The 26,343-nt window shown below is 43.1% G+C and overlaps 1 protein-coding gene across 1 annotated transcript in view; it reads left to right on the top strand.

The window, feature by feature from the left end:
- LOC126260350 (peptidoglycan recognition protein-like) overlaps positions 1-17,186 on the top strand; it is a 99,826-nt gene extending 82,640 nt beyond the window's left edge. Inside the window, exon 4 of the mRNA XM_049957676.1 lies at positions 13,118-17,186. Within this exon, the coding sequence (XP_049813633.1) occupies positions 13,118-13,536 (419 nt within the window). The 3' untranslated portion in view covers positions 13,537-17,186. The remainder of the gene's footprint in view (positions 1-13,117) is intronic.
- The last annotated feature ends 9,157 nt before the right edge of the window (positions 17,187-26,343 follow it).

Raw genomic sequence — 26,343 nt, 5'->3', positions numbered from 1 at the left:
TCCTGATGCTACAGAAAGATATCTGACCTATTTCATCATACATTCCTAAAACTGACGAAGAGTTTCTCTTCAGGGTATATGCTCTGGCGAAAATCGGTATCCATTCTTTCTACTTGATCCTTTACGAGTTGTAACTCTCAGAAACAGAAGAAGAAACAGACAAAGTGTATGAGGATACTGGACGTGTAACTATGTATCTGAAGCGAGAGAAAAGTGGCTGAAACGTTGTAGTGGGCAAAAAAATAGATGACAGGATTGAGGGAGTATTTGAGCTCGATAGTAGGAATGAGTGAGCAGACATTTCTCCGATAAAGGTCACCTACTAAAACCGAATGCACTGTTCAGAAATCACAAGAGGAGGAGGTATACTTCTAAATGGTCCAGAGATACGAGAAGATTATTGATGGATTACATTGTGGTCAGACAGGGGTTCTGAAATCAGATGGATTTTATGGCGTACCCAGGAGCGGGTAAAAAGAGTCAAATCCTAATTAAGTAATCATGAAAAGAGACATAAATTTAAGAGAATCAATGTTGGAAGAAGCTGGACACTGTGATGAGAAGCTGTAGCTACAGCTCTTAGAGTTACCACGATAGACACTTCTGTTGAAGAGGACTAAAACGCCAATCACAGAAGCTCGACACACATACACTCCTGGAAATGGAAAAAAGAACACATTGACACCGGTGTGTCAGACCCACCATACTTGCTCCGGACACTGCGAGACGACTGTACAAGCAATGATCACACGCACGGCACACCGGACACACCAGGAACCGCGGTGTTGGCCGTCGAATGGCGCTAGCTGCGCAGCATTTGTGCACCGCCGCCGTCAGTGTCAGCCAGTTTGCCGTGGCATACGGAGCTCCATCGCAGTCTTTAACACTGGTAGCATGCCGCGACAGCGTGGACGTGAACCGTATGTGCAGTTGACGGACTTTGAACGAGGGCGTATAGTGGGCATGCGGGAGGCCGGGTGGACGTACCGCCGAATTGCTCAACACGTGGGGCGTGAGGTCTCCACAGTACATCGATGTTGTCGCCAGTGGTCGGCGGAAGGTGCACGTGCTCGTCGACCTGGGACCGGACCGCAGCGACGCACGGATGCACGCCAAGACCGTAGGATCCTACGCAGTGCCGTAGGGGACCGCACCGCCACTTCCCAGCAAATTAGGGACACTGTTGCTCCTGGGGTATCGGCGAGAACCATTCGCAACCGTCTCCATGAATGTGGGCTACGGTCCCGCACACCGTTAGGCCGTTTTCCGCTCACGCCCCAACATCGTGCAGCCCGCCTCCAGTGGTGTCGCGACAGGCGTGAATGGAGGGACGAATGGAGACGTGTCGTCTTCAGCGATGAGAGTCGCTTCTGCCTTGGTGCCAATGATGGTCGTATGTGTGTTTGGCGCCGTGCAGGTGAGCGCCACAATCAGGACTGCATACGACCGAGGCACACAGGGCCAACACCCGGCATCATGGTGTGGGGAGCGATCTCCTACACTGGCCGTACACCACTGGTGATCGTCGAGGGGACACTGAATAGTGCACGGTACATCCAAACCGTCATCGAACCCATCGTTCTACCATTCCTAGACCGGCAAGGGAACTTGCTGTTCCAACAGGACAATGCACGTTCGCATGTATCCCGTGCCACCCAACGTGCTCTAGAAGGTGTAAGTCAACTACCCTGGCCAGCAAGATCTCCGGATCTGTCCCCCATTGAGCATGTTTGGGACTGGATGAAGCGTCGTCTCACGCGGTCTGCACGTCCAGCACGAACGCTGGTCCAACTGAGGCGCCATGTGAAAATGGCATGGCAAGCCGTTCCACAGGACTACATCCAGCATCTCTACGATCGTCTCCATGGGAGAATAGCAGCCTGCATTGCTGCGAAAGGTGGATATACACTGTACTAGTGCCGACATTGTGCATGCTCTGTTGCCTGTGTCTATGTGCCTGTGGTTCTGTCAGTGTGATCATGTGATGTATCTGACCCCAGGAATGTGTCAATAAAGTTTCCCCTTCCTGGGACAATGAATTCACGGTGTTCTTATTTCAGTTTCCAGGAGTGTAGAAACAAGACAGGTAGCCGCAAAGAAAGATTGGGTAACAGAAGAAATAAAACTGATCGATGAAAGAAGGAAGTACAAAAACGCATAGGAAAATAAAGGAGTACAACGATATAAGTCAATTAGGAGAAATAAGTTGGAAATTTAGGGATACCAAAATAAAATGACTAGGAAAAGTTCAAAGAAATCGAAAAAGAAATAATTATCGTAAGGACATTAAGTGAAATTAAAATCAAAAGCGCCAAAATCAAGAGAACAAAAGAAATTCCACTGTGAAACGCAGAGGTCAGACAGATATGTGGAAATAGTACTCAAAGCCTGTACGAGATGGAGCATTTATATGATGACGTGACAGCAAAAGAAATGGAAATCGATATGGAAGATATTCTCTCTATATAAGGGTGTATCTTCCATGTCGATTTCCATTTCTTCTGCTACACGTCATCAGATAGTTGCACCCTCTCGTACAGGCTTTCTGTATACTCTCTCCACGTGTCAGTCTGACCTCAGAGAGGTTAACGAACTTCTGGAAGACTTGCGACCAAATAAGATGGAAGGTTTCTAGCGGAATTTCTAAAATTATTGGGGAAAGTGACAACAAGACGACAATTTAAGTTTGTGGTGTAATAGAATCAGACTAGCAATGTACCATCAGAATTCGGAAAAATATCACCTGCATAATTCCATATGTAGGTAGGGATGAGAAATGCGATAACTATCTCATCATGGATCCAAGTTGCTGACAAGAATAATATACACTTGAATGGAAAACAAAATTGTCTGTTATAGATAAAAATCAGTTTGGCGTTAGAAAACGTAAGGGCACCACAGAGGCAGTCATGACGTTGCCGTTGTTAATGAAAGCAGATGTGCTCAACAGCTGCAATGTTAGTATTTACTAAGTGCTTATCAAGAATGGTAGCATAATCCCCACGAGAAATTGTCATCCAAGACGCGCGAAAAATGAAGTCCATTTCCTTAACACAGTACATGAATATTCGCCAGATAAAGTAATTCAGAGTTCAGCATGACAATTTACTCGTTAACACACAAGAGATAGCGATTAGGAAGTCATATTCCGTTTAATCTCACGTCCAAATGCAAATGGAAGTATTCTGACGGCCCTTCACCTCCCATGATCTGTCACACGATTATCTCACACGTTACCTCCAGCAAGTCTGCCTTCTTCCAGATCTCGACTTGAATTGTTCCGACTCGCTCCCCTGTGTGCACCATTCAAAAAGTGTGTCTCCAGTTAACTCCAGTAGTGTTCCACTAAAGCCGCCTTGTCCGTTGGCTGAGGGCCACCCCCACCAAACATATATCGTTCCTAAGTCCTACAGACATGATTTGATTCAAGTTGACCACTTTCCATGCTAAAATAATGTGTTTTAACAGTATTTAAGTAACAGAAATGTTATAATCACTCTGCCACACTCAGACCGTTTTCAATAAATATAAATAACACTTTGTTCATAAACAAAATAGCCAGATTTCGTGCACATGAGTGCTCACGTTAAACGACAGCAAAATGTTATTAAATATTGCATGAACACACTGATGTGTGCTTGATAGAAGTGTCTTTTGGCATTCTTTTCGATGGTGGTGTCAGATAACCCATGCGATTGACCATGGTTTTTAATACCGATTGTAATCATCTTAAATAAAATTAACGGAAAAAATAGTAACATATACCTTAACAACACATGAGTGTCAAGATGTGAGGTATTCATGCTGCATTCAGTTGCTGCCGTATCGTGTAGGATACAGTGTTCTGACAAACATTTCTACATACACGCACGCACGCACACACACACACACACACACACACACACACACACACACACACACACACACACACACATATATATATATATATATATATATATATATATATATATATATATATATACGCTGTAAGCCACTGTATGATGCGTGGCGACGAGTACCTTCCACCTTTATAATGAAAAAGTTATAAATATGTAATAAGTCAGTAAATAACATAGATAGTTGTTTAACTTTCAGGGTTTATAGCTATAGCGCCAAGCTATCATCCGAGACACTGTATGCTGAAATCCCACGAAGTGTTTTGAAGTTGTTAATTTTAAAGTTTATTGTGAAGATATTCAGTCACTATAAATTTTTAAGTAACTTCAGTAGTTTTTAAGATATTGAAGATATTATTTTTCTCGTTGGATGTGCCTCATTTTTCTGAGATCACAGATCTATTAAGATTTGCTGTATTTCATAACTGTCCTTTATTGCTGAATTTCTAGGAGCTGTAAGTAGCCATGTTTCAGACTTTCTCAAATTGCGCCATTTCTGGTTCGTCTCTTGCTCCATATCCATGCGAGCAACCGCAGATTCGCTACTCTGGGTTTACCCATTTCTGTCCTCCTGCCACTCACCTTTGCACCTTGGGGGACCAACAGCGGTTGCTTCGGCCAAGGCGGCCACGCTAGCACCTGGGACCTGGACCCACTGTCTAGAGTACAGCTACAAACAAATATCTCTCGTCTTATACCAGTTCTAGGTGGCCGACAAGTATGACAACAGATGATGCCTCTTAAATTAGGTGACAAGAACGCTTTTGTTTCTGACTTTATTTTAGTTTCAAATGATAACAGTTTCTGTCAGAAACTCTAGGGAAAACATTCGAATGCTGGAACCACAATTCGTTACTTCATAAATTATTGCGTGTAAAATAGTCTAAAAGACATTGAAGGCTGCTAAGAATTTAGTCGGTGATTCGCTGTTAGACAATTACGAAATTTATCGCTGTGAAATACGTCAGGTGGCATGCGAGTATTAGACGCCTTCCGATGTCAGCGAACAGCAACATTTTGCAAAATACTGATAATATTACAATTAGTGCGGAAAGCTAATGAAGCTGTTTGTCACCGGTGGGTAACTGTTTCCTAGTGTACGGCGGCTCACAACATTACATAAAATTTTATGGGCCGTTTTGCGATGAGCAGAAATATCTAGCTGAAACTCGAGCAAGACTGTGCGAATGCATGCTCTCGCGGCGGTATCCATTAATAAAATATTCTCGGGTTTCAAGCGGCATCAAGTGGTTCACTGCCCACGAGCGTTCGGCAGAGATGTCGTCTGCCATTTCCAACTGTCTGACTATCTTGTGGATGCCGCTCTCACATTTATAGCTGCGCCGCCGCCAGTGACGTTGAAACGTCCCCTTTTGAAAATTATAAATTACTGTGCTGGTAAACCTCTTACATTATTTGATTTTCAAACAGCTGAGCACAACTGAACGTGCTCGACATTTCTCTCTTTACTTATTCTGATCATCAATAAACTGACAGACAATAATTTTAGCGCAACGCAATCTGACTTTCAATAATCCCTACAAAAGAATGACCCTAACAATAACCTATACCTTTCATGAATCACTTACCCCACAAAAATCTTCGTTACTCGAACTTCTGCAATACAGCGAGCGCCAGTACTGCCAGATAAATAAAAGATAAAAGATTCTAACTACGGAAGGCACTAACTACTGATAGGCATAGTCAGCAAATTAAAGATTTTGATAGAGAACAAACAATGTATTTACCTTAATAATGTTCAAAAGTCATATATATATATCAGTTCATGATATCCAGTATTACAAATTTACTCTTTCTGATGGACACACGTCCATATCGCCCGCTCTCAAAATTCTGCCATCTCTCTCCCCACATCCACCACTGCTGGCGGCTCACCTCCAACTGCGCAACGCTGCGCGCTGTTTACATCCAACTGCCCAAAGCTACAGTAGCAAATATTCCAACAATGCAAACCAGTCACAGACTGCACGCAGCACAGTCAGTGATTTTCATACAGAGCGCTACGTGGCGTTACCAACATAAAAACCTCAACAGCATACTTACAACGTCACGGGTGCTCAAACCTGTGTCTTATATGGCAGGGGTGGCAATTATTCTGGCTTGGGGCAGCATTATGGAAGCAGAGGTTAGTGGAGGGCCGCTCCTTTTAAAATGGCTGCATTTCAAGAAAAGTATAGATTGTACCACAAAGATTAATAAATATAAATTAAATGAAATAGTGGCAGTTATAATCAATTTCATTATAATGCTAATTTCATATAATGTATGGCTGCAAGCATATTTAATTTTAGAATGTGTTTAAGGAGACAAGTGTATCTCATCACCTGTTTCTATATTCTTTTTTTAATGAACGGAGAGATTGCTTGTTGACATTCTGATTACAGGCAGCAAGTTAATGTCTGTCAAAGAGCATCTAGGGACCTAAACTTGTTCTTGTTGTTCTTCAAATAAGAAAAACTTTCATGATACATATGTGTAGACCGAAGACTGGAGAACATTTTTCCAGCAAATTTCTTCGTAGTTTGAAACTTTGCTGCAGGAAAGGGTTTGAAAAAGTCTACTAATGTCAAAGCATTAAGCACGTCTTCCACAGTGTGATCTGACTGCATATCAACAAGTAAATGGAAAACGTCATTATGTCGCTCCCATCAGCCACCGCGCTAAGTGTCAACTTGTTTGTGCCATTAGTAACTACACTGCGTAGTGTGCATACGTATTGACGTCGCCAGACTTCGTGGAAATGCTTGGTCGCGCACTTGAAGGAAATCTTGTTCAAGGCGGATTTTTCTGGCTGTTTTGGCGAGTCACACGAAAACCCTTAGGGACCGCTTGTGCCACGCAGGCCGCTATTTGCCCGTCCCTGACATATGGTAATGTTCTAACGGAGCGACCGCCGTGCACACTTCAATTCCCCATTCACAGGATCCTAGACGATACTCACTTGCAATGCACCGTCTTTATTGAGAGTGTTACCCGGTATTTTGATCTCTCTTGTTTCATTTACTACGCTATCCCAGAAGCCGTTGGTCTGTTTAATAGTAGAAGTTTCGTCGAATGCAATTCGGTGTCCATTATCAGATGGCTCTGAGCAATATGGGACTTAACATCTGAGGTCATCAGTCCCCTAGAACTTAGAACTACACTACTTGTCATTACAATTGCTACACCAAGAAGAAATGCAGATGATAAACGCGTATTCATTGGACAAATATGTTATACTAGAACTGACGTGTCATTACCTTTCTCGCGCAATTTGGGTGCATATATCCTGACAAATCAGTACCCCGAACAACCACCTCTGGCCGTAATAACGGCCTTGATACGCCTCGGCATTGAGTCAAACAGAGCTTGGTTGGTGTGTACAGCCATGCAGCTTCAACACGATACCACAGTTCATTGTGACAAGCCAGCAGATGCTCGGCCGCCATTGACCGGACGTTTTAAACTGGTGAGAGATCTGGAGAATGTGCTGGCCAGGGCAGCAGTCGAACATTTTCTGTATCCAGAAAGGCCCGTAGAGAATCTGCAACATGCGGTCGTGCATTATCCTGCTGAAATATAGGGTTTCGCAGGGATCGAATGAAGGGTAGAGCCACGGGTCGTAACACATATGAAATGTAACGTCCACTGTCCAAAGTGCCGTCAATGCGAACAACAGGTGACCGAGACGTGTAACCAATGGCACCCCATATCATCAAGCCGGGTGATACGCCAGTATGGCGATGAGGAATAGACGATGTGCGTTCACCGCGATGTCGCCAAACACGGATGCGACCATCATGATGCTGTAAACAGAACTTGGATTCATTCGAAAAAATGACGTTTTGCCATTCGTGCACCCAGGTTCGTCGTTGAGTACACCATCGCAAGCGCTCCTGTCTGTGATGCAGCTTCAAGGGTAACCGCAGCCATGGTCTCCGAGCTGATAGTCCATGCTGCTGCAAACGTCGTCGAACTGTTCGTGCAGATGGTTGTTGTCTTGCAAACGTCCCCATCTGTTGACGTGGCTGCACTATCCGTTACAGCTATGCGGATAAGATGCCTGTCATCTCGACTGCTAGTGATACGAGGCCGTTGGGATCCAGCACGGCATTCCGTATTACCCTCCTGAACCCACCCATTCCATATTCTGCTAACAGTCATTGGATCTCGACCAACACGAGCAGCAATGTCGCGATACGATAAACCGGAATCACGATAGGTTACAATCCGACCTTTATCAAAGTCGGAAACGTGATGGTACGTATTTATCCTCCTTACACGAGGCATCACAACAACGTTTCACCCGGCAACGCCGGTCAGCTGGTGTTTGTGTATGAGATATCGGTTGGAAACTTTCCTCATGTCAGCACGTTGTAAGTGTCGCCACCGGTGCCAACCTTGTGTGAATGCTCTGAAAAGCTAATCATTTGCATATCACACATCTTCTTCCTGTCGGTTAAATTTCGCGTCTGTAGCACGTCATCTTCGTGGTGTAGCAATTTTTATGGCCAGTAGTGTACTTAAACCTAACTAACCTAAGGACATCACACACATCCATGCCCGAGGCAGGATTCGAACTTGCGACCGTAGCGGTCACGCGGTTCCAGACTGAAGCGCCCACAACCGCTCGGCCACTCCGGCCGGCTGTCCGTTTTCCAGTGCATGTTCCGCTACAGCTGATTTTTCGCGGTAGGCAGGAACGCATTTCATGTTGTAAGCCGTGCTGTTGAATAGCGTGGACAGTTTGACCGACATAAAACTCCCTACGTCCACACGGTATTTTGTATATTATAGGTGATCTGAGGCCTATATCATCTTTCACAGGATTCATTAGTTGCCGGATATTTGCGAGGGGCCTGAAGATTTCGATTTTATGTCTCTTCGGGAGTCAGCTAATCGTCTGTTATTGGACCACAAAACGATAAAGACGCAATATTCTTCGTGTCTTCTCCTGCTTTCTGTAGTTGTTGCTATTGCTGTTGTAACTTTAGATTTTCGGCGTCTGAGACGGTTTCAGCTGAACGTGCCATGGTCCTCAGGAAACGCTATGAATGAGACACCATTAGGTTTACGGCGGACAAGGATGTTCAGGAAGAGCAAGGAACCGTCCTTCTCTACTTCCATCGTGAACTTTGTGAAGTCGTGGTTATTGTTGATGTGTTCCAGGAACTCTTCCAGCTTTTCATGTCCATAAGGCCATATCACGAAGATATCGTCGACGCAGCGATAAAAACAACTAGGCTTTGCAGGCACCGTGTCCAAGGCGATGTCCTCGAAATGCTCCAAAAAAGAGGTCGCCTACCAATGGAGCTAATGGGCTTCCTATCGTGACGCCGTCCGTCTGGTTGAAATATTCTCCACCATGTAAAAAATACGATGTTATCCGGCTATGTTTAAATAAATCCACGATGGTGCTGTCAAAGAGCTGGGAGAGCAAGTTTGTGATCGGCACACACGTGAATACTGTTATATCCTAGCCAGTAATGCCAACCGAGCCCGCTGCCAAAAGGGTTGGCAGCATCAAAGTCCGGACGCCGTCCGCATAAGCAGCGCCAGCGATACAGGAAATCGCCGCAAGTCTGCGCGCGCCACCGCTGGCTTCTGGCTTCTTAAGCGCTGGAGTCGCGAGCGCTAGGACAGTTCTGGATTCGCCGCTGAGTTGTAGACTCGCCACCGAATTGTGTACCTGCTAGTCAGTTGTGTGTTCATCGCAGCAGAGTTGTTGTTTGTTGTCAGCCGACGCTGACCTAGCCGCACCGACTCGAACTAGACAGATTTCTGTAGACCATGTTCACCACTGTGTTCTGTATCGTCGTTAATAAAGATAAGTACCGACTTTCATTTAATCCGAGTGTTTGGGTTTTCATCTTTCTGTTCACTGTTCCAGCGGACCGGTCGGCCCGCTATTAAAAGTGTGGCGGTGACTTCGTAGGCCGTTTCTACAGCGAAGTGTTGTCGCTACGAAGGCCGTCACAAAAAATACTACATCAAAAGTAAGGCGTAGACGTTTAATACTGTCGATGAAGTCCGCCGGATGCTTTATCTGATGGACACAGTGTCCAATGTGCGTCTAGAGGAGGCTGACCAAATGCTTTGCTATCCGATGGTGCTCACTATAGGGTTTGAAGGTATATTCTTCATATGTACCTATGGTAGACTGTTGAACGTGGTTGGTCTGGGTGCCTGAGGGATGAGGTTCTCAATAACACATTTTTTTCTGTGATGACCATTTGAGAAGCACTGAAGTTCTTCTCACTGTTCTGGATATTTGGTCGCGAGGCAGTTTTTCGTACATATCTTCCTCCAACGTCCGTCGCATTTTCGCCGTCGTAGGCGGCTCATTCCATTAGGAGAGCAGCATTGCTCCTGTAATCTGGCAGGATAAATATTAAAGGATAGTTGTTGAGATCACAGAGGCCATTACGCTGAGCTCAGGTCATGTTTGCTGCTGGCGGTTAAGATTTTAAAAGAATGCGGCTCGTTGCTCCACAACTTTCTTCCGCAATTTAACTGAGAAACCCTTCTTAAGTCCCTTCTTAAGTGCTGAATTGGCAGATGCGTCGAAATTTCTTGCTGTCATGTTGACCACGGTAACTTCTACAGTTATTAGTTCTGCCACATGTTGTGGTTGTGAAAGCCGATTGAATTTCCTTTCTGCTTCTCTGCCGATCACACACCATTGATGATGTGAGTTGTGCCACCGTTGGCCGGCCGCGGTGGTCTCGCGGTTCTAGGCGCTACAGTGCGGAACCGCGCTACCGCTACGGTCGCAGGTTCGAATCCTGCCTCGGGCATGGATGTGTGTGATGTCCTTAGGTTAGTTAGGTTTAAGTAGTTCTAAGTTCTAGGGGACTGATGACCTCAGATGTTAAGTCCCATAGTGCTCAGAGCCATTTTTTTGTGCCACCGTTGCTGCGTCGATTCAGTCCCAGTCTAATGTCGAAAGTGACCGAGTCAGTAGCTCGCGGCAGTTTGTATCCAGCTGTTTTCTGGTAAAGTGTATCCTTTGCATCTTCTCCAGCAGTAGGGTGAAACTGGCATGGTGAACTCTTCTTCTGGTTACTGCAGCGTCGGTGTGATTGTTAATTATGGCAAATCGCGGGATCGTCGTGTCAGCACGACACCTTAGTAAAAAGGCTAGCAATCCTAATATATTGGCCTTCTTCACGCGCAGCAGGGGCAGAGGAGATTCCTGTCGAAAGTTAGTGGGCAGTTAACCATATGGCGCAACTTGAAACCCGAGAATATTTTATTAATCGAGCAGTACTGTCTCCAAAATAATGGTATTAATTGCACCACGTAGACTGTGTGAGTTTTCAGCGGTAATCATCCAAAGCCGTTTTGGTGAGAATCTGAGGAATGGATTCTTTCCTTTGTAAGAACAAAAAAATTGTTCTCCGAAATAGTGGAGAGTAGAGCTCAGAAATTTTTATTGTACGCACGTTTCTTATATGCAGATCTCCGAAACAAGAATTCACTCGAGCTAAGCTTTAGTGATGTAAGTTTAAAGCTACAGATAGGTAACGTCAATGGTTTTGGTGCTTTGCAGCACCAAAGATAGTAAAAGCTGTAGAAGATGTCGAGAGACTTTCAGTCATGTGTGCTTTGTTATTAGAACATTTACGCATTGCAAAGTACAGAATAGAATCAGATGGTTGCGAGACAAATGTCACCCTTGCAGGAAGTATTTAAACTTCGGTGGCAGATATAACAGTGGTCTCTACAGAAGAATATAAAACTAGATTTGAAGAATAGAGGGAATGGAGTTAAGGATAATTGTAACTACACTACTGGCCATTAAAATTGCTACACCACGAAGATGACGTGCTACAGACGCGAAGATGCTGTGATATGCAAATGATTAGCTATTCAGGGCATTTACACAATGTTGGCGCCTCTGGCGACACCTACAACGTGCTGACATGAGGAAAGTTTCCAACCGATTACTCATGCACAAACAGCAGTTGAACGGCGTTGCCTGATGAAACGTTGTTGTGATGCCTCGTGTAAGGAGGAGAAATGCGTACCATCACGTTTCCGACTTTGATAAAGGTCGGATTATAGCCTATCGCGATTGCGGTTTATCGTATCGCGACATTGCTGCTCGCTTTGGTCGAGATCCAATGACTGTTGGCAGAATATGGAATCGGTGGGTTCAGTAGGGTAATACGGAACGCCGTGCTGGATCCCAACGGCCTCGTATCAGTAGAAGTCGAGACGACAGGCATCTTATCTGCATGGCTGTAACGGATCGTGCAGCCACGTCTAGATCACTGAGTCAACAGCTGGGGACGTTTGCACGACAACAACCATCTGCACGAACAGTTCGACGAGTTTTGCAGCAGCATGGACTATCAGCTCGGAGACCACGCCTGCGGTTACCCTTGACGCTGCATCACCGACAGGAGCGCCTGCGATGGCGTACGCAACGACGAACTTGGGCGTATAAATGGCAAAACGTCATTTTTTCGGATGAATCCAAGTTCTGTTTACAGCATCATGATGGTCGCATCCGTGTTTGGCGACATTGCGGTGAACGTACATTGGACGCGTGTATTCGTCATCACCATACTGGCGTATCACCCGGCGTGATGGTATGGGGTGCCACTGGTTACACGTCTCGGCCAACTCTTGTACGCATTGCCGGCACTTTGAACAGTGGACGTACATTTCAGATGTGTTACGACCCGTGTCTCTACCATTCATTCGACACCTGCGAAACCCTACATTTCAGCAGGATAATGCACGTCCTCATGTTGCAGGTCCTGTACGGGCCTTTCTGGATACAAAAAATGTTCGACTGCTGCCCTGGCCAGCACATTCTCCAAATCTCTCACAAATTGAAAACGTCTGGTTAATGGTGGCCGAGCAACTGGCTTGTCACAATACGCCCGTCACTACTGTAGATGAACTGTAATATCGTGTTGAAGCTACATGTGCAGCTGTACCTGTACACGCCATCCAAGCTCTGTTTGACTCAATTCCCAGGCGTATCAAGGCCGTTATTACGGCCAGAGGTGGTTGTTCTGGGTACTGATTTCTCAGGATGTATGTACCAAAATTGCGTGAAAATGTGATCACATTTCAGTTCTAGTATAATATATTTGTCCAATGAATACCCTTTTATCATCTGCATTTCTTCTTGGTGTAGCAATTTTAATGGCCAGTAGTGTATTTGGCCGAGGTTATTTTGACCTGGGCGTTTTAACATGTTTCAGGTCACACGGCGACGGACAGTTCAACGTCGATGGGCAAGAACACGATGATCGTGCGGCGGCTGCAGACGTTCCACATCGAGGGCCGCATGTGGCCGGACATCGGCTACAACTTCATGGTGGGCATGGACGGGCAGGTGTACGAGGGCCGCGGCTGGGCGTCGGCGCCCGAGGCGGTGGGCAGCGGGATGGCGCAGGGCTGCCTCAGCGTCGCCTTCGTGGGCTCCTTCTCGACGCGGCTGCCCAGCGCAGACGCGCTGGCGGCGCTCCATCGGCTGCTGCGTCTGGGCGAGCGCGAAGGCCATCTGGCCGCCGACTACCGCCTCATCGCCGAGAACCAGCTGGACCCCGACACCGAGAGTCCAGGCCGCGCGCTCGCCGGCCTCATGCAGGGTTGGCCGCGCTGGGCGCCGCAACTGTGACGTCATCTGGAGAGGCCGACTAGTGTCTGGTCGGCCGAGAACCAGCTGGGCCTGGAACACCGGGAGTTGGGGTCATGAGTTCACCGGCCTCATGTGGGATTGACCGTGCTGGGTGCCACAGCTGTGACATCGTATCAGGTCGAACACTATGTCACACCTGGGGCCTGCTTATTGTGTGATCGGGATGAGCCAGCTGGACCTGGAGACTGGGCCGTGTGGCCTTTGGACTCATGTCTGGATGGACGCTCTGTGTGCCGTAGCTATGGCGTCATACGATGTGGAACACCATGTGACATACAGCTGTGGACTGCCATGTGCTCACCGAGCTGGACCTGGGTACTAAACAGCCCTGGCATGTACATGATAGCCTCATTCACAGCTGGAAGTACCTGACTCCAAACGTGAGGAGGTGTCACACTCTGCAGAACACCCAGTGGTGGGCAAACTTGTGATTGATGACAGTTAGTCTCGGACAGTGAGAGCCCTGCCAGTCACTCATTGGCCTCATATACGACTGATAACGCTGGGTGTCACGGCCGGAATGTATCATTAAGCCACATGCTCAGAAACCTGATTTTAGGCTTTCAGTCGCCGTAAATTGATTTCTGACAGCTACAGCGGGCTGGCATGTACTTGATAGCCTCATTCACAGCTGGAATTGCCTGGCTCCAAACGTTAGGTGGTGTCACACTCCGTAGAACACCCAGTGGTGGACAACCTTGTAATTGATGACAGTTAGTCTCCGACAGTGAGAGCCCTGCCAGTACACTCATTGGCCTCATATACGACTGATCACGCTGGGTGTCACGGCTGGAATGTATCATTAAGCCACATGCTCAGAAACATGATTTGAGGCTTTGAGTCACCGTAAATTGATCTCTGACAGCTACAGCGGGCTGGACATGGCCGCTTCGGATGCCTCAACCAATAGCGTAATGCGATTGTTTGAACGTCTCTGTTGCATAGCTCAGTGTCGTCATAGCTCTGTAGACGGCCATTGTTTTCGCCTGCAACCATTAGCACTTCACAACTGAAAGCTGACAACAGTACTGAGAGCTGTCAGGGATCCTCTTTCGCTGTCTAGACTGTAGCTATGTGTGAAATTAGAATTATATTAGTACCGTCAGCGGCTCACGGGCGTTGATATATATCAACGGGACAGGTGAAAATGTGTGCCCCGATTGGGACTCGAACGCGGGATCTCCTGCTTACATGGCAGACGCTCTATCCATCCGAGCCACCGAGGGCACAGAGGATAGTGCGACTGCAGGGACTCTCTCTCGCACGCCTCCCGCGAGACTCACATTCTCACCTTGTATGTCCACACACTACGTCCGTAGTGTCCCACCCCAACACATTCATTACTCGTTTAGGACATTCTTTCCAAGTCTCAGTTCGGGGAATATGTGTACATCCGCACAGAAGAGGAAGGTCATGGCCGGTATTGCCAGAACTATATATTTATGTGGATATGGTGTCTGTTCTTTCGGACATGTCCGAAAGAACAGACACCATATCCATATAAATATGGATGTAGCTATGTGTGGTGCCACGTGTGCTAACATGTGACGTCACACACTGTATGACACCTTACTGCCTACTAACAGTCTGCCTGTTGATGACATAAGCTCAACCGGTTCATGTTGGAGTGGCTGTCTGGGTTTGCAGTCATGATATAACGCACCATAGTGTGTGTCGCGGCTGTTAACTGCGTTTAAATGCTTTCGAATAGGCACCCTGTGCCAAGCTGGTCAACAACTGACTGAAGACAATTGGTTAATGTGCATATCCTGGTAACTGATTTTTAATGCATGAGGTGAACATTAGAATATCAAAAATGTAAGATACTGTATTCACAGATGCCATGATTACGTTTCGTGAAGTTCGTTTCCCACAGCTCGTAGTAATTGAAAACGTTTCGATCATCTGATCATCATCAGATCAAATAAAATGAAAATCATCCTGCGAAACTGCCACATTAGCAGTATGCAGTACATAATCAACAGTAAAATGCATTGCTGTAGTTAATTAATCTTTGAACGCTGTCATAACTAGATTCCCTCCCTTTGTATGAAGTGCAGTCTGTGGGGTTGAGAATGAACATGTCACGGGTATTGTACACTGGGCACAATTTCCGTGTGAGCTTTGAAGGTATTCCACAGGGCTGCAAGATAGAGAAAGAAAGTTCTGAGTTTACTGATTTATCGAGATGAATGCCACTAAACAATTTAATCGAATAAAAGTAGGGAAGGGAATTGGAGACGACTTAACTGAAGGAACAATCTCAGAATCCACTTGGAACAATTTAAGGAAACCCAGAAAACCTAAGTGTAGCCGGACGGAGATTTAAAACATTCACCTCCCTGGAAGTCAGACCGCTAACGGCTGTGTCACCACGTCTGGTACTGACAGGTGAATTCCTTCCCATAAACCACCTCAGACAATTTTCTGAGAGACACGAAATCTCATCTGGAGTACGAACAATGTACTTTTGGTTGTAGCACTAACCTAACACAGTTAAAAGTATGTTTCATTTTTTGTTTTGGTTTTATCGTGTCTACAAAGACGTAATTATAAATAGAACTATGCTTTAGGATGATAGTGAAGGCCAGCAGTAACGATTGCTGGAGAGGCACAAAGAAGGGGGCTCGACTATAGTCTTGCTCATCTATGCGTTATTCTTCAAAGAATAAGCAGAATTATGAAAATCTTCGTGCTCTGGAATAAGAGCAGTATATCAGCCAAATCTCTCGCGAAAGGTAGTGTGGTTTCTTACTCTTTGAGTTTAGCATTGTCGTAAGATAGAGTGTATCAAGGAAGTACACAGTACTTTCGGATGGGAAACCACAGCAATTTTCGAAATTACACAAATTTTTTAAAGTAAAGCCATATTATGATGTCAAAGCCATAGAGTTTTCTTGTACAAACAATTTGTTTAGAGGTAGACCTTTCTCCAGATATTGCAGAGGGATATTCAGTTTAATGTGGACAGTGAGCCATGGCGCAATTAACTTTTTTCACATTAAAAAAAGGAATTGGACTACCTACAGATTGAATATTTTACTTGAAGTATAGGCCTTATCGAATGAAATCGCATGCTTTTACCTCAACAAGCCATTTAAAATATCTAACAATTTCTATAACTTGATCAAAACTTAGTACATGTGACGCAGTTATGTAAACTGAAATCTTTTTCGTTTTCCCTAACTGCCGTTACATCTGCTCCCTTAGTCAAAAACGTTTTGGGAAATGAGCGGCAGAAGCCCTCTACTTTTTGCCTGCCTTTAACACGGAAAATGAAAATGGATTACGCTTCATTTTAAGGTACATGAAACATTTACACTTTTCCTAAAATATAGTCAAATGAATGTTAGAAACAGTACTGTTGAATCTGTATGGCGCTCGAACTATCATTGCTTCGCTATGTCGTCTATTACAATGATTGTGGAAAGTCCATGAGCTGTTGCACAGAAATGTGAAGAGGCATTGAGGAGCTGTAAACTGCGTATACTCTCAAATGAAAGTATCAGAACTTGTGCTATGTTATTTGCACGCATGCTCTCCTTGAAAGCTGTAATCTCTTATGTCATGTCTTTTTTCGATATTAAGTATTGATATTTCAAAGATAAATAAAGTATTTTATAAATAAATACTGTTCCACGAAAATCAGTTTTAAGCAGCAACTGTTCGCCAAGTGTAAGAAGTATTAATGTTTCTTAACTGTATAATAGTCCAATACATTCTGTCTTTCACCAGTTTTCCTATTTATACACCTCACTAATTGAACTGTTAATTTTTATTCTGTTACCATATTGTATTCACATTCTGGCATTGCCATTCAACCAAAAGAACTTTAGTGAAGCTTACAATTCCTATATTTTACCTATATTTGTGTCTAATAACTGGGCACCTACGACCAAACAAAATTATGTGTTGATGTATATTGATGCTCTGACCGAAGTTTTGCATGAGTAAATTGATAATATTTCGCTGCTCTTCCAGTAGACAAGACGTCAAGAAAACTGAACTTTTTATTTGAAACCCAGTGATCGTCTAAGTTATCGGCTTGATGTTTCATTCAGGAAAATAATAGGATTTATAATTACTGAAAGAAGTGTAGATACTTACAGCAGTGAGGCACTGTCCTGTTGTTGAACGGGCTTACTACTGCATGGCTCATACAAGTAGCTTGTTAGCAATGTGAGAACGCCTGTAACGTTCCGTTGGACGAAAATAAAATGGTTCAAATGGCTCTGAGCACTATGGGACTTAACAGCTATGGTCACCAGTCCCCTAGAACTTAGAACTACTTAAACCTAACTAACATAAGGACATCACACAACACCCAGTCATCACGAGGCAGAGAAAATCCCTGACACCGCCGGGAATCGAACCCGGGTGTGGGAAGCAAGAACGCTACCGCACTACCACGAGCTGCGGACGTTCTGTTGGACGCATTCAGCTATTGTTTAGCTCTTCTTTGGTACACTAAATATTTGGAATGCAGGAGGAGAAGTAAGCTGTGTACAGCCTCTCTATGGCCATTCTTTCTCCGTACTAGAAATGTACTATGAGGCGTATTCACTGTGGAATGTGGAAATCTGCGGTAATCGTTCTTATTTGCGTCGCACGAACCCTAACGACGTCCGAACTGTACATCATATTGACAATCTCTGCATATCTAGTGCAAATGCATAACTTCAGAAACCCCTCCTGTCTGGTGAAGGCCTCGATCTTGTTTAGAGGAAAAATAACGCTGATGTTAACGCCGGAAGGTTTATTAATGACAGTTCACAATAGTGAAAGTTACTTCCACCGAAATGAAAATACTACACTGGCGTAAATAAATGGGAGATCAAACGTGATATTACGTACACTGTACCTAAAAATAGGTTTTATTGACTCTGACATCATATGTAAGATAATATACGTTTAGATACAGTATCATCATCGTTCTCATTAGCAGCAAGGAGCATAATGAAGGCCATAATTATCTCTTTTTGTTTTATTTGGCCTCCAGAGTTTGTATTCTATTTACTCATCGAAGACAAATGTTTACACGAAATACGTAATACCGTATATAACGTAACTGAAAGCTAATTTTTTCCCACAACGTATTTTTAATAAATGGTATATTAAGTAAATTAAACATTTTTATGTTACCAATTCACACTCTTCCATAGCTTTGATATTAAACGAGGTAGATCATTGAAAATATGAGTGTAGAACGGTATTAGAACCGTGTTTCAGCTGTTATTATACTGTATCTGAACTCCACTTCAATTGTGTTTGACATATGGGGACTTACGCCACAAACGATTTTTAACCAGGCTAAAAGTTCAGTTGGTATCAGGACATAATAAACTGTGTTAAAACAATGTTCACATGCGCGGTCCATGGATTATGTGAGTGCTGATTTTATGAAGATTTTACAACACAGAAGGTAGAGCAGCAGAGGCACGAGAAATAATCAACGCCAGATGCAAGATGCAGTGATTCAGTTACTAGGAGTAACGAACGAGGCATGTTAGCTATGATGCTGAACAGGATGTTCCATCAGTCCTGTAAGCAGTATGTCACGCAGGCTTCAGAGCAGCCGGTAGTGGAGGCAGAACTTCTCGGTGGCAGCACACAGATTAAGAAGCAGATTACAGTAAATGTTATGCCTGTATAGTCTAGTTCAAAATCCATAGCGGCTAGTAGAAGAAAGTGAATAGCCCGAAACTGGTTAAAGTGTCTTGTATAATAATTACTGTATTGAGGAACATACAGTGATTTTTTTTTAAATTGTAGAATGGTTAGGAAAGGGGAGATGAGGTTTGTGAACTTGGTAGTACAGGTTATTCGTTTCCAAACGCTCAGATTGATTCAATTTCTAAAGAAATTAGAAACTTAGTAGTAAGATTTCCAATGTAGAATCCGTTTGTAAAGATAAGGGAAATGTGATCAAGTCAACTTGAAAGATATCGCAGAAAAAGGAGAGTAATTTACCGAAGCAGAGAAAGAAACTGTCATTAATTTCACTAAACTTACAGGGCAGCTTAAATTCTAAATGGAATCACGAGGTGATTCGTAGAAGAGAGAGAATGGAGAGTCAATAGAAGTGCCAAGCCGCGTTGAGTCACTCCGCCAACTGTTTTCTCTGAAAGAAACGTGCGGGCACTGATTTTTATGCGTCTGCTAGAGATCATTATTCCGTTCCAATGGGCACAGCAAAAAGAATTCCAGTGAGTTGCTTACCAGTTTAAAGTCGCTGAAAAGAGAACAATGGTTGCCCAAACTATGCAGAATATGGTTGATTTGCAATATGAGAACAGTAGCGGGAAAAGTATCCGTGGTGTTGAGTCGCAAGACGAAGAATAAACAGCTCAGGAGGCAATTACTCATTGCTAGCCAGGTAACAGACGATGCAAAGTGCCCAAGTTAACTGATAATTCTATTTCATTTTCGTTTCGTATTGTCAGTTCTTCCACTTCTAACGCTCAGAGCTACATCTGTCATCTTTATTATTCTACACTATCAAAATTAAGTTTAAGAAATGCGAGAAAGGTAAGTTAAGAGTGTTGAGAAGTGTTTGTTACCTTTATGGGAATAGATGTTGACACGAAACCGTATGCGTGTGTAAACATTGTGAAAGCGTAATATGAGAGTATCGAGATGTGACAGTGTTATACCAGATATGTGAGACAAATCAATGAACAAATGGAACAAACACATTTCTGAAACAGTCTGCTTGTCTAGACTTGATATAACCGAAAAACAACAAGCAAAAGCATGTCATGATTTAGAGATCTCATTTAATTTTTGCATTAGCAGTAGGCACACCCACAGTTTACTGACATAAAGCTGAAACTTTTACGACTTAAACCACACAGTGGAGCAACTTTTTCGTAGAATACACGATGACTATAATTGCAGCAGACCTGTTAATGAGCACAGTTATTCACAGAACACGTTTCCTTAAACACAAAACAAAGAGATAAATAAGTTTAATATACAACCATACTTTGTGAAGGTTATTAAGAAACAAATAACACCGAAGCCACATGGTATTGTATAGTACTGTATAATTTCGCTGCAGGGGAAGAGTGGTTAAACAAAACGAGGTAAGAGGTCAGGACGTAATAACGATTGTATGAGCTAAATGTAATTTACGTAGGTGATGTCAGAAGATGATACAACCAGTACACTGTCCCATGGTCATAACATGGTGAAGCCTGTGTTAAGTATGAACAATGTTATGCTGTAATGGTGGGAGTCGCATAGTAATTTTCAACAATATGAATTTTGTTGAAATTTATTGGGAAGTTATGATCTTGCCGATGAAATTTATATTGTATTAGGGAGATTTATAAGGCGACAGGCAAATTAGCCAAAGGGAGTTGTTTGTGGAGATTATTTCAGGGAACGTGTAAGTCGGCTAATTATTTGATGCAGATGGACGTTTTAGGAGCTTTAAGGCAATGTAGTCTCCACCAATGATTAATGAAATATTAGGGAGAAGAAATATACAGCTGCTAAGTGCAAGGTTCAGCGTTAGCAATGTGAATGCTACAAATGAGACAAGATACAAAACATAAAAAATTTAGACTCTAAGGCTACAATACAACGAACAAACTGGAGTGTGATGCACTTACAAGAGTTACGTTTACATTATACAAATGACTAACCCGGCGACAAAATATCTACTTAGCCTCATGGGATGTGTCAAATTTCATAGGAAGTTATTTACTGCAAGTGAGACAATGACTTTGCTCGGAGGAATATTTTAAGACGTTTATCTATGGGTAAACATAAATACGCATGTTTCCAAAACAATCTTCCATGATTTTTTGAAATAAAGTTAATGTAATAAATACATTATAGATTCGTGACGAGATGTAAGTCACAGGCAACAATACAGCAACAGGAATGAACCTGTGACTGTCGAGTTAAAGCAAGAACATATTATACTGACTACTGACTTTTCATTTTTATCGACGTATGAAAGCATATAGCCACAAACTTTTGACATGCAAACCAAAGTGTTTTCACAAAACAGCTATGAATCATATTTGTACGTCTACATAATTAATAAGACATCCTGGCATTCTCAAAGCAGAATGTGTACAGCCTACGAGCAAGAAATTTTGCAGAACAGAAGGATAACCAAAATGTTACATTTTATAAGTATTTATGATAACGTTTACGTAACTAGGAACCGATACTGCCATTGTACTTTCACGCGTGAGGTGGTTGGAGCAGCAAAGAGACGTTGCGTAATGTAAGGCAAGTCGTACAGTGGCAGACCATAAGAGGAATTTAAAACACACATGATTTGTAGACAGACCAGTGAAACCGGATGACTCGTAACAGGAATAGGACATTATCTTCATCTGTACACTGACATAATGACACACTCGGATGAAGCTACGTGCTCTGGTCACATGAGCTGTATAAACAGTTAAACATTACGAATTCAGATTTTATCTCTGAACTAAATGGCTGGCAGACATGATGATGATTATATGGCATACTGATGGAAACGATGACGAGCAATGAGTGTTTTTACGATGTATAGTGATATATTTAGTTTTGATTATGTAAATTAAGTAACTAATTGATGCCATTTTTGTGCCTTCGATGCAAATGTGTACGAGTCCTGTATGCTGATACTGGATAAGAGAGAAGGTGGACATTAACTATTCTGGCTCCACCATGGAGCAACCTGACGTCACGGAGTGTGAGGTCACGCTACAAATGACGGAGTCACGTCCAGACGTCGCTGTTTCTGGCACATCGATGCCAGTAGCAGTGTAAGATAAAGGGAATCCTTTATGTCCACGTCCACGAAACCGCTTGAGTGTAAAGTTTGTTGGGAAAGGGAACGTCAAAGAAACGTGTAAGAAGTCCTTGTAAATTGTTTAAGTACAGCTTTTTTTTTTTAAGCGAACGTCTATGTGACAACATCAACTTGTAATGGAGTGGAGGAACCGCACTGTACTGATGGAAAAGTTGTTCGTAACAAACACATGTATTAGCATTAAATTTTTCATTGTGATCATACAACTGCTCATGCACAATTCCAGTAGAAAATGTTAAATAAAATCTTAGTATTAGGATTTTTCAGTGTAAATGAATTGATTGGTGAAGTACTACAGCCTTTAAAGTTATTAACCCATTTAAGACTAGAGTTGGTTACAGAAGAACTCATAACAAAATGATTACAAAATGGTTTCCATCAGTTGTGATAAAATGCTTAAAAAGTTAGTTTCTCCGAATATTGCTTTAGGTAGCAAAACATTTATGATTTATGAACTACTTAAAATGAGAATATTCTTTTTATTTATGTATATTAATTAACTATTTTCATTAATAGAATGGCACAAATAAATTTTGGGGGCACGTAGAGACCGAATATCAGTGTGATAAAAGTGTTATTGAGGGGTTCTGGTTGTTTCAATTTTCTTCGTAGTAATCTAAGCACAACGTATTTCAAAATTGTCTAACGTCTCCGAGAAAATTCCAGAAATCTGACAAGGGCGACGATGCCTTTTATTTCGGCTTGTAGAAGCCATAATATCCTATGGCTTCTTTCATGGTTTGGATGGGACTGCATTAGCTGAGGTGTGACGTGACAAGTGGAGTTAGAGGCAGACGACAGTTGGTACAATGAGTGCCAGTTGCGTGAGAAATTTCGCCAGTTTAGTAGTCGGATAAACTGATTCGCTGCCACGACACGAGTCAGAGCGCCAAATATAATTTTCATTTATTATTGATTTATAAAGTATAGCTCAGACTCAATTGCGCCAACAAATGTCTCAATTGCAAGCTGTCATCCAATTACTTACAACCTACATTATAACAGCTTTCATTAACATTGGAATAATGATATTCAGAAGAAACACTTCATCATCGGCTCCCGCAAAAAATGTGAGCCGAACAAAGTGATTCGTGTTGACTGCTTCAGTCAGATAGCTTGGTCTGTGAGGGCTGCACAATTAAGATCTGAGATGCCCGCTGCATAGAATAATCTTAATCACGACTCTGTGTGCAATGCAGAAAAGACAGGAGTAGACGATTAGTAAGTTAAATTGTGAACGTGATTTCTACAATGTACTGAATGTACCATAACAGTAAATGTTTCAAAAAGGAACTGTGATATGTGAGAATTTGTAGGCGTGAGTCTAATGTGTTTTGTTAGCAGTTGTGGCTTTGTCCCGTACTTGATCCGTGTGGTACTTAAAGAATAACTTCTGGCATCGCTGATGGAAATTCGACTGGCTGATCTGACAGCCTTAGCCTCCTCACTAGATAGATTATTAAAACTTCACCTCAAGAACAACAGACTCGTGACGTCTCCACAGGGGCAAAGACATCAGATGGGTGGACAATTACAAAATCTCAGTGTTCTGCCTTCATGTGGCATGGAAGAACTGAGTGAAGGCATACTGAATACTTGCATAGCTAATTTAGATACGTATACATCTGCTGTACTGCGGAAGGGTTTCATGAAGACAAGTACTTCAGATTGTATGGATTTTGTTACTTTGCTTAACGCTTTGCGATTAACATTCCTTAATTAATCCATCTTTTTATTGCCGTATCAGTGCTCGCTGCTGCGTCACTTGCTCTCATTTTCATTAGTGAGGAATTATAAGCAGCTACTTTCTTATTCTGATCGCTTTATCCTTTGCTCTTCAGTTTCCATGATTCGTCTGCCCTGGTGGTCCCCCGCACGTCCTTCATTTCAAATAAAAATGGGAATTGTTACGTGTTATCTGAGGTAGAAAAGAAGAGGGAATGAACGAACGACTGAAGGAATGAATCAATGTGCAGAGCGCATGTTGCAATAGACACTAATTGCATTCGCCACATTCTGTTGCAACAAGTGTTAGGTTCGTTCGACAATAGTCAGTTCATTCATTTTATCATCGTACTACATTAGAAATACCGCAATGATATTCATTTGTTAGAAAAATAAGCTGTACTGCAGAAATAGCACTGCAGTAAGGGAGTCAACTGCATCAGGGTGTTATGAATAATGAACTCTAAAGGCCGAGTGCTTATTTTTTGCTAGCGCACAATAAACACTAATGAACTTTTATTCTAACAAGCACAGTAGATAAATAACTGTGAGCAAGGCAACTGTGAAGAATATAACAGACAGTAAATTTTAACACTCTTTTTTGTCTCAAATTATATTTCTTAGAGCAAGTATTATAAAATCGTGCCTCTACCTTCACTACAAAGTTGAAATCGTCGAAGAAATAATTGGTGCAATCTATCCACCCTGTAAACGTCATTTAACAAATACTACACTGTGGGATCTATTGTGGGATATTGTTTTCTTAGACAACTGGGTGACATAAACTGCAACGAAACGTTTGTAAGCACAGAGCACCTACGCATTCTTAGAGCTAACAAGATTTATGCTCACTTTTGTAGTTTTCAGTCTTACAGGTGAGGGACACTTCCCGAGTTACACTGGCAATAATTTACCGCCAACGACTGTGTACAATGGTGCAGTGGAAACAGGGCTCAAACTGGGAACGGTTATAACGTTTTCCTTACAGGGAAACGTATTTCAGGCGGTCTAGTCAACTGTTACCAGAACAGCTAATCCTTAGTGGCTTTTAAAGGTCTTTTTCGCCGAAGGAGTAAAACAGCTGTGAGTTTAGACTCTGCCCACTTCCTGAAACTAGTTTATCGTGTTAGCTCTGCCAACACCTTCGACCGAACTTTCGCACGTCTGTCTGAAACAGGTTTTCCTTATATACCGAGAGCGGACTTTTATCACAATAATTATGTGTGTGGTACACGCTGTTTAATGTTAAACGCTACTGTTGACCTTTGAATGGATTTTTCGCGGAAGTATATTGTATCTCTCAGATTAGTGTGTCTGCTTGGCTGCTACTTCAGTGCTCGCAGAAAAAGTAAATACGTGAATAGATTGAACAAAGGAGTACAAACAGATTACATTTGCACGAATTAGTATGTTAGACTTTTCTATAGCCGCGTTGCAAAACTACTCGGGGAGAGAGGATTATACATTAATTTAAACCGAAACAGAACTCGCTGAAGCAGTGGTCCGAGATGGAAATCTGTTCAGGTATTTCATTCATTTTACTCTGCATGTCATCATAATCACGGCGCCATAAGGCTTTTGAGGCAATGCCTAGTTGTGCATGACACTCAAAGAGGTGTGAAATATCTTGTGACAGCATGTTCCACGTTTCGCGCACCTGTTGTGCCAGTCAGCCAAGGGGCCTGTCGGCAACAGAGACTGGTCCAAATTCCACCACATTGTAGTCCGAAGGTACTTGATAGATTACAAGTTCCGTTGTCGTACTGGTTACGGCAACTGACAGGGGATATTGCCAACTGGGACCAGATCTATTCCACAGCTAGATCGCCAAGTATTTGACGAAGATGTCCCTGGCTCTATATAGTTCATAACGACAAGTTGAAAGTTTTCAGCCGGCCGGGGTGACCGAGCGGTTCTAGTCGCTTCAGTCTGAAACCGCGCGACCGCTACTGTCGCAGGTTCGAATCCTGCTTTGGCCATGGGCGTGTGTGATGTCCTTAGGTTAGTTAGGTTTAAGTACTTCTAAGTTCTAGGGGACTGATGACCTCAGATGTTAAGTCCCATAGTGCTCAGAGCCATTTGAACGTTTTCAGAATGAAGGTGTATTATTTTAAGCTGAAAATTGCTCTCTTGTGGAATATACAGGCACGTCTAATATAAGAAGCACACAAGCATGTGTCTCTAAGACGTATTATTTGAGTGCAACGCAATTAATTTACAATTATTTAAGCAAAAGCGCA

Source organism: Schistocerca nitens, chromosome 5 (genome assembly GCF_023898315.1).
Source record: "Schistocerca nitens isolate TAMUIC-IGC-003100 chromosome 5, iqSchNite1.1, whole genome shotgun sequence".
Lineage (NCBI taxonomy): Eukaryota > Metazoa > Arthropoda > Insecta > Orthoptera > Acrididae > Schistocerca > Schistocerca nitens.
The sequence above is the reverse complement of the archived record's forward strand: the minus strand, read 5'-3'. Positions and strand labels throughout refer to the sequence as shown.